General features: G+C 36.5%; 1 protein-coding gene across 7 annotated transcripts in view; it reads left to right on the top strand.

Moving 5' to 3' along the window:
* Positions 1-14850, top strand: part of C1QTNF7 (C1q and TNF related 7) — a 125544-nt gene extending 110694 nt beyond the window's left edge. For all 7 annotated transcript variants that reach the window (XM_060148493.1, XM_060148488.1, XM_060148490.1 and 4 more), the window contains 2 exons: positions 6928-7173; positions 12836-14850. In XM_060148493.1, coding sequence (XP_060004476.1) covers positions 6936-7173; positions 12836-13467 — 870 coding nt within the window. In that variant the 5' untranslated portion in view covers positions 6928-6935 and the 3' untranslated portion in view covers positions 13468-14850. The remainder of the gene's footprint in view (positions 1-6927; positions 7174-12835) is intronic.
* The last annotated feature ends 957 nt before the right edge of the window (positions 14851-15807 follow it).

The raw sequence follows: 15807 nt of genomic DNA, 5'->3' as shown, positions 1-15807 counted from the left end.
ATATCCAGAAATGGAATTACTGGATTATATGATAATTCTATATTAAATTTTTTGAGTAATCACCATACTGTTTTGTACAGCAGCTGGACAATTTTACATGTCTACCACCTACATTTTAAATTTTTTTCCAGCTTTATTGTGATATAATTAACATATAACATTGTGTAAGTTTAGAGTATATGACATGAAGATTTGGTACTCATATGTATTGCAAAATGATTAACACAATAAGATTAGTTGACACATCCATCACCTCAGGTAATTATTATTTTTTGTGTGTAGTGAGAACATTTGAGATCAACTCTCTCAGCAACTTTCAAGTGTATGATACAGTATTGTTAATTATAGACACCACGTTATACATTAGATCCTCAAAATGTATTCATCTCATAGCTGGAAGATCCTTTGTTTGTACCCTTTGGCCAACAACTCTTTGTTTCCTCCACACTTCAGCCCCCGGTAACCACAATTCTACTTTGTTTCTGTGAGTTAAGCTTTTAAAATTTCACATATAATCAAGATAATTTGTCTTTCTCTGTCTGATTTATTTCACTTAGCATAATGCCTTCAAGGTTCAACCATGTTGTCACAAATGACAGAATTTCCTTCTTTTTTGTGGCTGAATAATATTCCATTGTATATTTTATACACACACAGACACACACACGCACACACACACATACACACACACACACACAAATATATATATCACATTTTCTTTATCCATTCATCTGTTGTTGGAAATTTAGGTTTCTCCCACGTCTTGGCTATTGTGAACAATGCTGCTATGAACATTGGGGTGCACGTACCTTTTCGAATTAGAGTTTTCATGGGAATACAGACATCTCTTCAAGGTAATGATTTTCATTTCCTTCAGATAAATACTACCCAAAAGTGATATTGCTGGATCACATGGTACTTCTATTTTTAATTTCTTGAGGAATCTCCATATTGTTTTCCCTAGTAGCTGTACCAGTTTATATTCTCACCAACAGTGTACAGTATTCCTTTTCTCCATGTTCCCACCAACACTTGTTATCTCTGGTCTTTTTATGATGGCCATTCTAACAGGTGTGAGGTGATAGCTTATTGGTTTTTTTTTTCATTTTCAATTTCCTGATAATAAGTGATGTTGAGCATCTTTTCATGTACCTGCTGTCCATTCATATGTCCTCTTTGGAAAAATGTCTATTCAGATTCTTTACCCATTTTTAATTGGATTATTTGGTTTTTAGTATTGAGTTATATGAGTTCTTTATGTATTTTGGATATTAACCTCTTCTCAGATACATGAGTGGCAAATTTTATCCCCCATAGGTTGCCTATTCATTTTGTTGATTGTTTTTTTTGCTGTGCAGCTTTTTAGTTTGGTGTAGTCCCACTTGTTTATTTTTGCTTTTGTTGCTTATGCTTTTGGTGTCATATTCAAAAAACTGTTGCCAAGACCAGTGTCAAGTGCTTTCTCCCTGTGTGTTCTTCCAGAGGTTTTATGATTTTAGGGCTTACATTTAAGTCCTTAACCCATTTTGAGTTATATTTTTGAGTGGTGTGAGATAGGGTTCCAATTTCTTTTTTTTTTTTTGCATGTGAATATCTAGTTTTTTCCAACACCATTTATTTATTGAAGAGACTATATTTTGCCTGGTGAGTATTCTTGGCTCCCTTGTCAAGTATTAGTTGACCATGTATGCATGGGCTTATTTTATTTTATAATAAAGAAAAAACATGTTATTTACTGAAAGCTCTCAAACTGTGGGCACATTTTCTAGAAGTTAAATCTTTGCACTGATTTATTCAGTATTTCTCCAAGTATTTTCCATAGCTAGTTTAGCAAAAACTAAGGGTTTTATGACTTAAAATATTTATAAAACACTATATACTACATTCCTGCCTTACAGATTCAAAATATACATTAACATGAAGGCTTTGAAATCTATAGTACCACAAAGTATTATAATTTTTTAAATGGGTATTTAAAAAAATTAAAGATCTGTTACTTTGTAATCCTTACAGAAAAATAGGATAGAGAATCATTTACAACTAACATCCAGGACAGATCTGTTCAAATTAACAATATTTCCAGAGCTTTGATTTTCTAACTCCAAAGGAGCACACTAGTGGAAAAAAATAATACATTTTAGCACATATTCTGCATAAATTTACATAATTCAATGTAATATTTCAAAGTATTTTGTATGAGGAGTGACTGCTAATGTGTATGTTTCTTTTTGTAGTTTTAAAAATGTTCTAAAATTAGATTATGGTGTACATTGAATTGTATACTTAAATTGGTCAGTTTTATGGTGTGTAAATTAAATCTCAAAAAGCTGTTTAAAAGTATTGTAATGTGTATAGAGCCATGACTCACATAGTTCATTCCCAGTCAGAATAACCAAATGCATCACAAACCAGTGGGGCAGTGGTTGAAGGATGGACTTTTTAATACAAGGTGTTGAAAATATAAAGTTGGATCCCTACCTCACACATTTTAATCAGAAAGACTCCAATGGCTCAAATTTTAAAGGTGAAAAAATGAAAATAAAATTGAAAGAAAAGTGGGAGAATTCTTTTTATTATCTTGAAGTGGGGAAGACCTTCTAAACACAAGAAATTGAACCCCCAAAAGTGTCTTCAAGATAAAAAGATTTTTTAAAATACATGAATGAAGTGAAAAAACAAACTGGGAAAAGCTATTTGCTGCTCATGTCATAAACCACATGCAAAGAATATACATATAAATATCTATCGCACTATTGTTTGTAATATCACAAGAATAAAAATGTCCCAAGTATCCATCAATAGGTGACTTGTTAAATATAATAGATTCTTACGATGGATATTCCACAGCGACTAAAAAAAGAATGAGGCAGCTCTGTCTATATACTGATATCTCCAAGCTAAGTGGAAAAGCAAGGTGCAGGAATTTGCATACAGTATGCCTACAGGCGGAAGGACCCACAAGAAACTAGCAAAAGTGATTGCCTCTAGAGAGGGAACCTACATGTCTGGGAGACTGAGAGGAAAGAGAAGAGATTTCCTTTTCATTGCACATCTTTTTTTAATTTTATGAAGGTGCATGTTTTATCTATATAAAAATAAATATTTTAAATACTTTAGACTATACAAAGTTAAAACAACTTAAATCCTTTATCTGTATTTCTCAAACAGATACTGCAAAAGGGACCCATAGACCCCAGGAATATTTCTTTAAATTCTCTCTTTCCTCTTTCTTTTGTAATATTCTCATATTCCATAATTTCTATCTAGTCTTTTTCCCACAAAAATCACACCTTCCCCGCCCCCAAAATCTCCTTTGCCCTCAGCCTGAGTTTTTTGTGCTAAGCACTATTCTACATGGTTGGAGACGTCAATGGCTAACACAAAGATCCCTGCCCTCATGAAGCTTACATTCTATCAGCTAGAGATATTTACAAATTTAAACGCGTATTAAAATTAAGAATAATCTAGTAAATTAGAGGATGATGAGTACAATGGAGAACAGAAAAAAACAGAACAGAAAGAGGGCACGTCATGGATAGGAGAAGGTCGTTTGCAATGTTAGATGAAGAGGTGAAGGTTGGCTTTAATGAAATAGTAGCGTTTGAACAAAGGCAGAAGCAGATGAGGGAGGGAGACATATAGGCATCTTGGAGAAGAGAGCTCCAGACAGAGGGAAGAGACAGTGTGAAGGCCCTAAGGCAGAGTGTATCTGGCATCTTCGAGAAACATCAAGGAGTCCAGTGTGACAGATGATGAGGAAGTGGGAAGAGAGTAGAAGAAGATGAAGTCAGGGAGGTAAGAAAGGTGGGCAACCAATCAAGTAGGGCCTTGTAGACCATGTACCATGAGGCTTTTGACTTTTAAATGAAATGAAGAACCATTACAAGATAATGCCACTGTAGTTTTCCATTATAACCCACACCCCTTTGTCATCCTGACGATTTGAGTCCCAAGCCTCAACCCAAGCCACTCACCATCATGTCATCATCACAGGTCAGGTGCCACAACACTTCGTCCCTCAATTCTGATGAGGATTATTAATGGATAACCCTTCTGAGTGCCTTTCAAAGTATTCAACTAGGAATGCTTTCAGCATTTAAACTACTGTGCAGACAATATTCTAGTGCATTTGTCAAAGAATTGCAAACCATTTGTTCAATGAATATCTTTGTTTCAGTTGTTTTAATTTATTCTTTCTTTGAGTACCTTTGCCTGGCTCTTGGAAATATTAACATCCTTCTTCCAAGCACATCTTTAAAATTTTTGCATCCTCTATCCATCATAACCTCAACTCTGACCACACGCTCCTTCATAGACGGATCCCCAACTATTGTCATGTGTGTTCTCAGCATCTCCACCAGTGTCTGAGATGCCACTGCCCAAAGCACCTTCTCACCAGATCGTTTCAAGTCCCTCTTAGGACCAGCTCCTGGCTTCAGCTACAGCATCGCATTCCATGTCTGGTTAAAAGCCTCCTTATAAGTATCTGTTCTCCTCTTTTAAATCCCTTCTCAAAGCTTCCTCTAATCAGTTTTTTGCAAGGTGGAAGATCTAGCAATTTAATCATTCTGTCTTGTTTTAACTGACAAGGGTTTGAATAAAAGATTCTTTCCATTTTCTTTCATCTGAGGCACCTTTGGAAGGGCTGGAATGTTTATCAGATCTGCTGGGTTTTCAGAACGTGCCTTAGTCCCAGATGAGTAATAAGATAAATAATTTTGAGTTTGTGTTCTATAAGCAGACAGGGCATAGAAAAATGTTCCCTTTGATTTTTTTCGGTTGGGGGGTAAGGGCACTGGTAACATGGAGATGTGGTCAAGGATACAGAGCCTATATTTGGATAAGTTGCTTCAGTTTTTCACTAATTAGATTTCTAGGAATCAGACTTATTTTGAACTACATGTGCACACTATGTTTTTCTCAGTTTGTCATTCCTATGCTCTCGCAAATTTCTGGATCTAATTCCAAGATGTTACAATTTCCTCATGGGTGCTATAAAAGTGGTACAGTGTGCTGGTTAATTTTCTGATGTGGCTGTCAAAAAAAAAGAAACTCTATCCAATTGCTTTTCCCACATGTTATGATTATCTCCTTTTGGTAAGTATACACCAGGGATATACATTAAGCATTGTACAGATTTCTTTTTTTATTTTATTGATGTATAGTTGATTTACAATGTTGTGTTAATGTCTTCTGTACAACAAAGTGACATATATATACATTCTTCTTCACATTCTTTTCCATAATGGTTTGTCAAAGGATATTGAGTATAGTTCCCTGTGCTATACAGTAGGACCTTGTTATTTATCCATCCTATATATAATAGTTTGCCTCTGTTAATCCCAAACTCCCAATCCTTCCCTCCCCTACACCCTCTCCCTTGGCAGTCACAAGTCTGTCCTCTATATCTGTGAGTCTGTTTTCGTTCTGTAGATATGTTGATTTGTATCATATTTTAGATTCAACATATAAGTGATATCATATGGTATTTGATATGGTATCATATCTTTCTCTTTCTGACTTACTTTGCATAGTATGATAATCTCTAGGTCCATCCATGTTGCTGCAAATGGCATTATTTCATTCTTTTTTATGGCTAATATTTCACTGTGTATGTGTGTGTGTGTATGCATATATATATATACCACATATTTTTTATCCATTCATCTGTCGATAGACTTTTAGGTTGTTTCCACAGATTTCTTATTAAAGCATAGGTCCAACCATGCAATAACTGCTCATTTATACCACCCCAGAGTCACATGTATACTCCCACCCAAGATGCTGATAGCTCTAAGACATTAGCCTAGAAAATCAAGTGTCCCAAGCCTACACTACACACCTCTCAGCCTATATGCCAAATATGATGCTAATAAATGATCCATCATCCTCAGTGGCCAGGCTTTGTGGAGGGAAAAACCAAATCCCATTAGATCAGAGCTGAAGAGATCTGTTGCCTGCTTCACTCAGACCATGTGGCAACATGTGTGATTTAATTTCACTCAGCTCTTTAATTGAGCCCCAGTGCTAACAGCTTAATGGGACAGTAGGGCATTATATCCTGCAGATTTTAAATTAAAGTTTGAGACAACTCCACTCAGGACATGCACAGTACTCCAATTAACACTAATTGGCATTACACATGATTATCAAATGAAAAACATGATTTTCCTGAAAATGTCACTTCCTTTCTCTTGCTTTAAAAAGCCTATAAATTCTAAGAAAACGACTGTGGAAGCATGCCAAGATTAGATATAAAGATGTCTATCTATCATGGTGTTTATACTAGCAGAAAACTGGAAGCAAATGTCTATAATGGGGAATGTTGTACATAAAGGATAGTAGAGGCAAATGCAACAATTTTTTAATGTTATGAATAATTTTTTACATGGAAAGATGCTCACGATATATTGTTAAGTGAAAAAAAGTTAAAGACTTGCAGGAATGTCATAACATCACTTTTCTTCATAGCATAGAAAGAAAACACCAGAAGGATGTATACGTCAAAATGTAAAGAGTAATTATCTGTGAGTGGTGAGAATAACTTTAATGTTTATCTTATTCATTTGCATCTCTAATTTTCCTTTTAAAAATGTGTACTTTTGCAAAAGCAAAACATTGTTTTTCAAAGTCCACCATTGATTCCTGCAGAAAAGAAAATGCAAATGCAACAAAGTGATTTATTCTGGAATTCTTTTAAATCTTCACTGACTTCATCTCCACCAACCCTTGTGTGGGGCACTGAGAACTCTCTATCAATAAAGTGCTAATAATTTTCAATGGAATTATTAGGGCAAACAGGGTATTTAGACACACATGGAGAGGTGAGCCCTGGGGTGAATTTTTGCAAATGTCCATTCTCATGTTCAGTTATGCCAAAAACCCCACCTAAGAGGGTGCATTTATGTCCGTGTGTTTCTCTTCCAGAGCCAAAGATGTTTGTCTTGCTCTATGTTACAAGTTTTGCCATTTGTGCGAGTGGACAACCTCGGGGTAATCAGTTCAAAGGAGACAGCTACTCCCCAAGATATATCTGTAGCATTCCTGGCTTACCTGGACCTCCAGGCCCCCCTGGAGCAAATGGTTCCCCTGGGCCCCATGGTCGGATCGGCCTTCCAGGACGAGATGGTAGAGACGGCAGGAAAGGAGAGAAAGGTGAAAAGGGGGCTGCAGGTAATGAATGAAGTTCCATAAAAAAAATCCTCTGTCACCCCCACCTGAAAATCACTCCCTTGTTTTGTTGCTTTTTCTAATGAGACTTGCCCTTTAAATCCCTTCTCAACTTCACCTTCATTAATCGTAACAATTTACTGAGTCCTCACTATGCTTCAGATACTGCTCTAAACCCTCTACCTGCATTCTCATTGCATCGTAATGACAACTCTTTCAAGGGGACGTGATCACGTTTTATACATGAGAACACAGAGCGGTAGCATGATTAAATGAATTGCTGAAGATGGAAGTGCATGTCTAGTGACTGGCAGAGCTGGAGTCATCTAGAACATCTGATGTCCGTGACCTCTGGGCTGGTACAGCCAGCAGGCAATGGCTGCATGTGAGACAGCATGGATGGATAGACAGACAGATGGATGGGGAGGAGACAGAGAGATGAAGGAGAGGCAGGAACTAGGAGCCAAAAGCACAGGGGTCATCCTGCTCTGCACTCATATCCTTAACAAAGACACAAAAGGCTTACTTGTCACAAAGGAAATGACAATAATACTGTATAGCCTACCTTTCCTAGTTCAACACTCTCCCACCTGTCCTGTAGCAGCTGAAATATAGATGTCGTATTGCTCTTTACAGCAACACAATTGTGTCCTACTCTTTCAGTAATTTTCACTTTTTTCCTCACAAATAAGTTGGCCCATGAAGCTTGCCAGATTCTGCAATCCTTCAAAGTAAACTGAATTGAAACTCTAGTAAGGCTGTGTTAACCCTAAAAGAGGAAAATTTGGATGGAATCAATCTTTGAAAACAAGTTTCTGAGTGTAAAATGTGGAACAAAAGACAGGAAGAAAAAGTCAGTAGATCTAAGAAATACATCTCTATCTAGTCATTGCACGTGATTTACTGGTATTATATGAAACAATATCATAATATATATTCAGAAGATTAGATACCAATTCATTGCTGAATTTATCACGCAGAAAATATTTGGCAAATAAGAAGCTACTGAATCTATGACCCTTAATCAACACTAGATAAAGTATCTTTAGGTAAATTTTCAACATCAGATAAAGAACTTTTCATTTGGAGCTTACATTTCATCTTTCAAAGGCTCTATTTGGTAGCACATATGAACACTCTTACTGCTGTATCATGATCATGAATACGTTTGAAATCCTATAATAATAACACCAGGATCATAGTTAGATATTACTGGCCCTTTTAGTTTATTGTGTCTAGAAGCAATAATGTAGGAGTCACAGAAACATTCACTGGAGTCAGAAAGACATGACATCTTCAATTACTAACAGCATCCTTGAGAAGAAAACCTCTTTGAGCCTCGGTTTCCTTATTTGTAAGTTGGGGGTAGTGTCATTGTGAAATTAAGGAAGATAATACATGCAAAGTACTCAATAGAATAAGTGCCATGTAGTAAGCCTTCCGTAAATGTTTGCTGTTATTATTTATTACACTGTGATCTGCAATTAGTCTCAGCTAAGTTTGTGAATATCCAAAGCCATATAATAACCTAGAAATGAGCTATCCATTTCATGAGGTAGTTCTAGTGTTATTTAAAGATATGTATATGGATACGTATTCAGAGCAAATTGAATGTTTGTAACTGCTACAATTTTAACCATATATGAGATCAGCTATCCCCCATATTCATCAATCCATTCATTCATCCATCCATTCATGCATTTTTCATTCAACAAATATTTTTGTGCACCTCTTGCTCTCCAGTATTGTTCTAAACCAGTGTTTCTCAACCTGCACACTGATGATATTTGGGTCCAAATAATTATTAACTGTGGGATGGCTATCTGGTGCATTGAATGACATTTAGCAGCATCCCATTTGATGTCAGTGACATCTCCCACCAATTGTGACAACCAAAATGTCTTATGGCATTGCCAACTTTCCCTTGGTGGGCAGTGTTTAATTGCCCCCAGTTGAGAACACTGTTCTAGGGAATGCAAACATGAACAAGACATTGTCCCTGACTTGATAAGCAAACATTTGGGTGGGGGAGGCCAATATGGAAACACATGATTACAATATGTCACTATCATCATCATCATCATCACCATCATCACCATTAATTAAGAACTTACTGTGTGTCAGCAATTTTACATTTAGTACTTAATTTCAGCCATAACCTTATTAGCTAAAATTATAATCAATAATAATAATAATGTTACAAATGACAAAATTGAGATTCAAAAGTAAAAAAGACTTTCCCAATCTTAGTTATTTAAATCCAATATATATTGATACATATACACAAGTAAGGATATACAACAGCTAAGAAAGGTAAGAATGCCTTTGTGGTCAATGAAGAGAAGCACACCTCATTTACAAACAATAAGAACAGAGTCCTGTGGCTTTGAGAATTAGCTTTTAATGTGGCTGGAACTGGACACAACTTGGTTGGAAGCTTCTGCTTCCTGTTTCCCCTTTAATACCATATATGTCTTCTCATTCATCCCTACCACATCCACCTCAACCCCCTGGCAAGGTCAAGTATATGTCTTCTCCAACTTCCCTCCTCTAAATTACAAATACAGAGTTTATTATACTGAATTATCAATTCTCTGTAAAAATATCTGTCTCCCTCATGGGTCTATAGCAATTATTGTGGTCGCATATTTTTAAAATTTAATTTAATGCGAATGCACATCCATATAAATATCTTCAAATAACACTAGAACCACCTCATGAACAGATTATTCTACTTCATTATATGGCTTTGGATATTCATTAAATTAGCTATGGCCCATATTTGCAGATCACAACATAATATGTCATAACAGCTAACTTGAGGGTAGGACAGGTGTCATTCATGTCAATGGCATTCAGCCCTTGGAACAGTGCCTGGCATGTAGTGGATGACCAATCAGTATTAGATGGTTTAGATAAATGTATGCATGCACACATACATATATGATGGATGGATGGATGGATGGAAAAAAATGGCACTGAAGAAAAAAATCCTTGTAAGCTTGTTTTGTGGAGAACTAAGAAGAAATTCTTTCTCTCTAAGCTTCAGTATCTAAGCATAGACTAACACTCCATAATTCTCCTCTTTACCCAGCATATGTCTGACTGAATAGGGAGGCGGAATGATTTATCCCTTCATTCCATTCTTCATTAATTGGCTTTTATCACAAGGGTAAATCCTTCATGCAAACAGAAAGAATTACTGTAAATTATTACCACTAGTCCCTGATTATCTAACTCTCAGCAGTTCAAAATATTAAATAGCTATAGAGATCCAAGTGTTGAGATTATAAAGATCTTTTCACGGCTAGCATTGTAAAATTGCATCTTAGTATTTACGGTTTGGTCTCAAAGAATTTTCAAGAGGATGAAACCTCAAGCAATCTAGTCCAACACCTTCATTTCAAGAACTGGGAAACTAAAGTCAGAGAGGTAAAGCCCCTTCTTCACAGTCACCTAACTAATCCATGGCTGAATTAGGGCTTGTCAAGTCTACTGAGTCACTGTTTACTACTTTCCCAATGGCTTTAGAGTGAACTTAGATCCAATTTCTTCATAGTACAAATGGGGCATTTGAAACTAAGACAATAAGTGACTTGCCCAAAGTTATACAGGCAAAGAAATTTCAGTGCATAATGAAATTTAATGGCAGAAATTGTTACTGATGCCAAAATGTTTTTTTATTGATACATCAGTCACTGGTGAAGACAGCAAAAGTTAGCTCCTATTGAAAATAAAATAATAATGTATAAGTTGTAGTCCTTGATTCAAAAGTTAATTTAATAGTAAAATAGTATTCATATTTCATTTCTACCAAAAAGAAACAAACACTGAAAGATTAGACTATTATGTCCTTATTTCCAGAAATAAATACCAGTTTGTTTTGGCTGGGGCTAGTGGAATTTCGACTTAATAACAAAAGTCATCTAGAGCTGGAGGATGGTCCTATGACCAGTAACAATGCTGATCCTAGTCACCAAAAACGGGTTACATTCATTATTAGCATTTTCTATGCATCATAAATTATTACACAACCTCTTTCTAAAATTACTGAAACAAAATACTTGATGTTTTAAGGGTAAAGCTTTAATTCTCCTGAAACTTATATTATCCAGAACACTTCATTGCTAAATTTGCCAAATAACTGAAAAATGATCAAATTCATACATTGATGTATGTGTAATATTCAAATAAATGATATCAAAGCACTATCAAGATAAAAGGTTTAGCTTAATAAAAGTTCCTGAGAACAAATACATAGTTAAGAGTAAAAGTACACAATATAACAACAATATGCTTTCCCTGACTACAAAAGTGCATTACAAATTACCAATCATTTGGATACTTTTCAAGACAATATTTATGGAATGGATTTGGCCATAAAATTGAATGACATATTTTATGCTTTTAAGTCACTGTTATTACATATAAGGTTTAAAAATTAAATAGATTTTGCTTATCACTTTCAACCCATGGTCACAATTTCTCTACATTTAGCCTATGGTTGACCTGTAGATATAAATATCTGAACAAACAGAAAATATTCCAGTATGATGATTTTGAATTTGTTGAAATCCTTTCACAGCCCTTATGTATTTTCTACAAATATGGAGACCCAGAGAAAGTAAAGGACTTGCCTAAAATAATACAACCATTTAGCTGTAGAGCCAAAAAGAATTAAAGGTTTTTTATTTCAGCCCCAAAAGTAAGAGGCATTTTGATGAAGGAGAAACATCATTAGGCTAAGACTTGGATTCCAGTCCTAGTCTTGCTACTGAAGCAAGTTTCTTCACCCTTCTGGGATTCAGTTTTCTCCTTCAAAAATGAACTCCTGCACAGTGGTGGCAGTCACTGTTGTTTGGTTATCATGACATATTGAAGAGCCCCTACTGTGGTGCACTTTACAAATGACACTCTGGCCACTGCCCCAGATGTTCAGATGCCAGAGTCAGGCAGGCATGAGTTCAGATCACAGCTCCATCACTCCCTAGCTCTGTTTCCTTGAGCAAACTAATTTCTCCATGGCTCAGTTTTCTCATCTACAGCGGAAGTAATAATAATTCTTAGTTCATAAAGTTGTGCAGGGCTTAAAGAAGATAATGCATGCACCTAAAGCATTGACCCTGATACATTGTAAATGTTCAATAAATATGAGCTAATCTCACTTTAACTTTTTATTGGGTTGGCCAAAAAGTTCGTTCGGGTTTTTCCAAACCCAAACAAAACTTTCTGCCCAATATTAATAATCCTGATAGAAGTAGAATGGTGCATAAGACTAAGTAGCCCTAAAGATTCATCTTGTTCTGTCTTCCCCCATGACCTCACTCTGGGGAATAATATCATGCTCCTTCAATTCCTCCTATAGAGATAACTATCTATATGTGTCTAATTTAGCAGCAGGTAATCTGTCATCAAAATGATGGTTACTTATTTTAAATTAATCAGGTTTTAAATGATTTCTTATATATTCAGGAAAATTTTCTTGACATTTTGATGAAATTTTTCTATTTCCATTTTAGTGCATCAGTGATTTATTTAAATATTAATTATGTAGTAGTATACTGTTGAAAGTTGACTGAGAAAAACAATTTAGGGTATGTGGGCATGTTGTTTGTGACTCTATATTTACAGAAACTGTTAATTAAACTATAAACTCTTTTTGAAGGTTTGAGAGGTAAGACTGGACCACTGGGCCTTGCTGGAGAGAAAGGGGACCAAGGAGAGACTGGGAAGAAAGGACCCATGGGACCTGAGGGAGAAAAAGGAGAAGTAGGTCCTGTTGGGCCTCCTGGACCAAAGGGAGACAGAGGAGAGCAAGGGGACCCAGGGCTGCCTGGTGTTTGTAGATGTGGAAGCATCGTGCTCAAATCTGCCTTTTCTGTTGGCATCACAACAAGCTACCCAGAAGAAAGATTACCAATTATATTTAACAAGGTCCTCTTCAATGAAGGAGAGCACTACAACCCTGCAACAGGGAAGTTCATCTGTGCTTTCCCAGGAATCTATTACTTTTCTTATGATATCACATTGGCAAATAAGCATCTGGCAATTGGGCTAGTACACAATGGGCAGTACCGGATAAAGACCTTTGACGCCAACACAGGAAACCATGACGTGGCTTCAGGGTCCACAGTCATCTATCTGCAGCCAGAAGATGAAGTCTGGCTGGAGATCTTCTTCACTGACCAGAATGGCCTCTTCTCGGACCCAGGTTGGGCAGACAGTTTGTTCTCTGGATTTCTCCTATATGTTGACACAGATTATCTAGACTCCATATCAGAAGATGATGAGCTCTGATGAGGACTGCTGGTCTGAATGTCCCAAGATCCTTGTGGCAGACACACCGATTTAATCTGGGGCCCTGGAAGGTGGGACAAGCAGAAATGAGATCCAAAAAGACACCCACTCAGATTCCAGAGAATTTACAGATAGTTCTAGCAGAATTTATTAAAACAGGTTGAACTACCAAACCATTGAAACCACACCAAAATGAATTCTATAAAACAATAACCCCAGATATGTTTTCTCAAAAGTGATGTTCATAAATATTTAAACAAATTAAAGACAATGTTACAAATTTTCTATTAAATTCCCTGAGTGCTAAAACCAGCTGGCAATGATATTATATCATTAAATCTTCATACAATTACATTTTTGCCTGTTACTTAAGAGAGTCATAACATCCCAAAGTCCTTGACAATTCTCAAAAAGTAAAAACCCAAAGGTAAGAGAAGCCAAGTAATTTCAAGCAAGCTAAAGAGAAGTGATTATTTTACTATATTATTCATTCCTTCATGCTTGTATATATTCACTCAACAACTCTTTAATGAGCCCATATGAGCCAGACACTCTGATGCTGGGTCAGATTTAATGATTTAAAACAATATCTGTACCTTCATACAGGCTAATGTGTGATGAGCACACTCTCACAGTTCAGTGTGATGAGCACCATGGCAAATAAAGTGACTGGATGCTGGAGGCATCTGTTCCTGGGGGTGGGAGGCAGAGAAGATTTTACACATGGAAGGACATTATGTGTGCTAAGTGTATATTATTAAGTAGGTGGGAGGTATGCAAATAAAACAAGGAATTTAGAAGCTGCATTCTCCCCATCTCATCCTCAAACACCATCAGGAATGGGTGAAAAATCTAGAGATACCCTGGGAGGGGTAATGGAAATGAAGAGAAACAAGTTACAGAGACCAGTCAGTAGATCATTCTCCTAAATTCTTTATTGTGATGGTTACCCAGGACATATATTTGTCCTCTTAGCTTTCTCACAGATAAGAGCACTACTTTACATTATAGTAAGACATTATTTCTCATGGATTTCCCAAGTATTAAATTCAAATAAAGCAAAGCATATGACCATTGATTTATGAATAAGTTGATGGGAGGAGTGAACAGGAGGAGAAGAGGGTGTGACCAAATATCTAAGCAAATAGCTGTCTCTTCAAAGTTTCACACATACCTTAATTCCACTTTCTCTTAGTGTCAACATCTTGTTCACGACTGAACTGCAATTCCTCAGTTAATCTCACCCATGATACTCTCACCCACACTCCCTTGGCTGATAGTAATGGTGTTCTCTTGCTCCTCCTTTTTGGCGTCATCTGACCCTCCTTCCATGTATTCTTCTCTTTACTCTTTCATTTAATAAATATCATTTAATGCCTCTTATGTGTGAATCATCACATTGGGTTCTGTGAAGGCAGAGCAACACCAAGATGAATATAGAGCAGCCCCTGCCATCAACTTTCTAAGGACATAAGAAAGGAAATGACATGCACACAAACACAAATACCTAGAATTCTGGAAATAAACATGCTGAAATATGCTAAGTGCTAAACTGGAGATAAAGACAAAATATTTTAGAAGGAATGCTGAGGGGAACATGTTAACTCCAAAACTGGGATGTAAGAGAAAACAACTAGGGAAATCTCTACCCCCTTGGCCTGAAGTGACAGATAAGAAGTGGAGTGGCCAAAATGGAGAAAGGGCACGTCCAACAGAGGGAACAATGGGGACAAAGCATGAAAGTGAGAGCAGAGACCAAGAAGAAGAATCCATAGGCCATATTTCAAAAATCTCAATTGTCTACCTGAGGATCGGGGAGTTTATTCATAAGAAAGTGTGAAACCCCTGTGTGTTCCAGAGCTGGGTGCTACTATTATCAAGGGTGAAATTTATAATGATCAAGCAGCTGTACATAAGGGCAATACTTCCTTCTCCCATCTTGCAGATCTATCTTGCTTTCATCATCTTCCTCTGCCTACCATGCATTAACCACTTGTTTCTCTCCTCCTGAGTCAGGACATGTATCTGGGAGACCAAGGTCAATAAAGATTAGACAAAGAAGAGAGGGAAGAGGTGTTTGAGATAGTCACCTACCTCTAAATAGCATCTGAACCTGGAATTCCAAACTATAAAGTATTTTAAAAAACAGCCAATGGAAGAAGCTAATGTGGGGAACAACAAAATATGGGCCCTTTGAAAACTATGGGATTTGCTGGAGAAACTGAAAATGGCGAATTCATTGCAGACAGTCAAAACCCATAAGAATATTATGTAATTTAAATTTTCTTATGATCATGAACCTTTAATGCATTCATTTTTGGATGTTGTTTACTTACTTAT

Source organism: Lagenorhynchus albirostris, chromosome 4 (assembly GCF_949774975.1).
Source record: "Lagenorhynchus albirostris chromosome 4, mLagAlb1.1, whole genome shotgun sequence".
Lineage (NCBI taxonomy): Eukaryota > Metazoa > Chordata > Mammalia > Artiodactyla > Delphinidae > Lagenorhynchus > Lagenorhynchus albirostris.
This window is presented reverse-complemented; position numbering and strand designations above follow the sequence as displayed.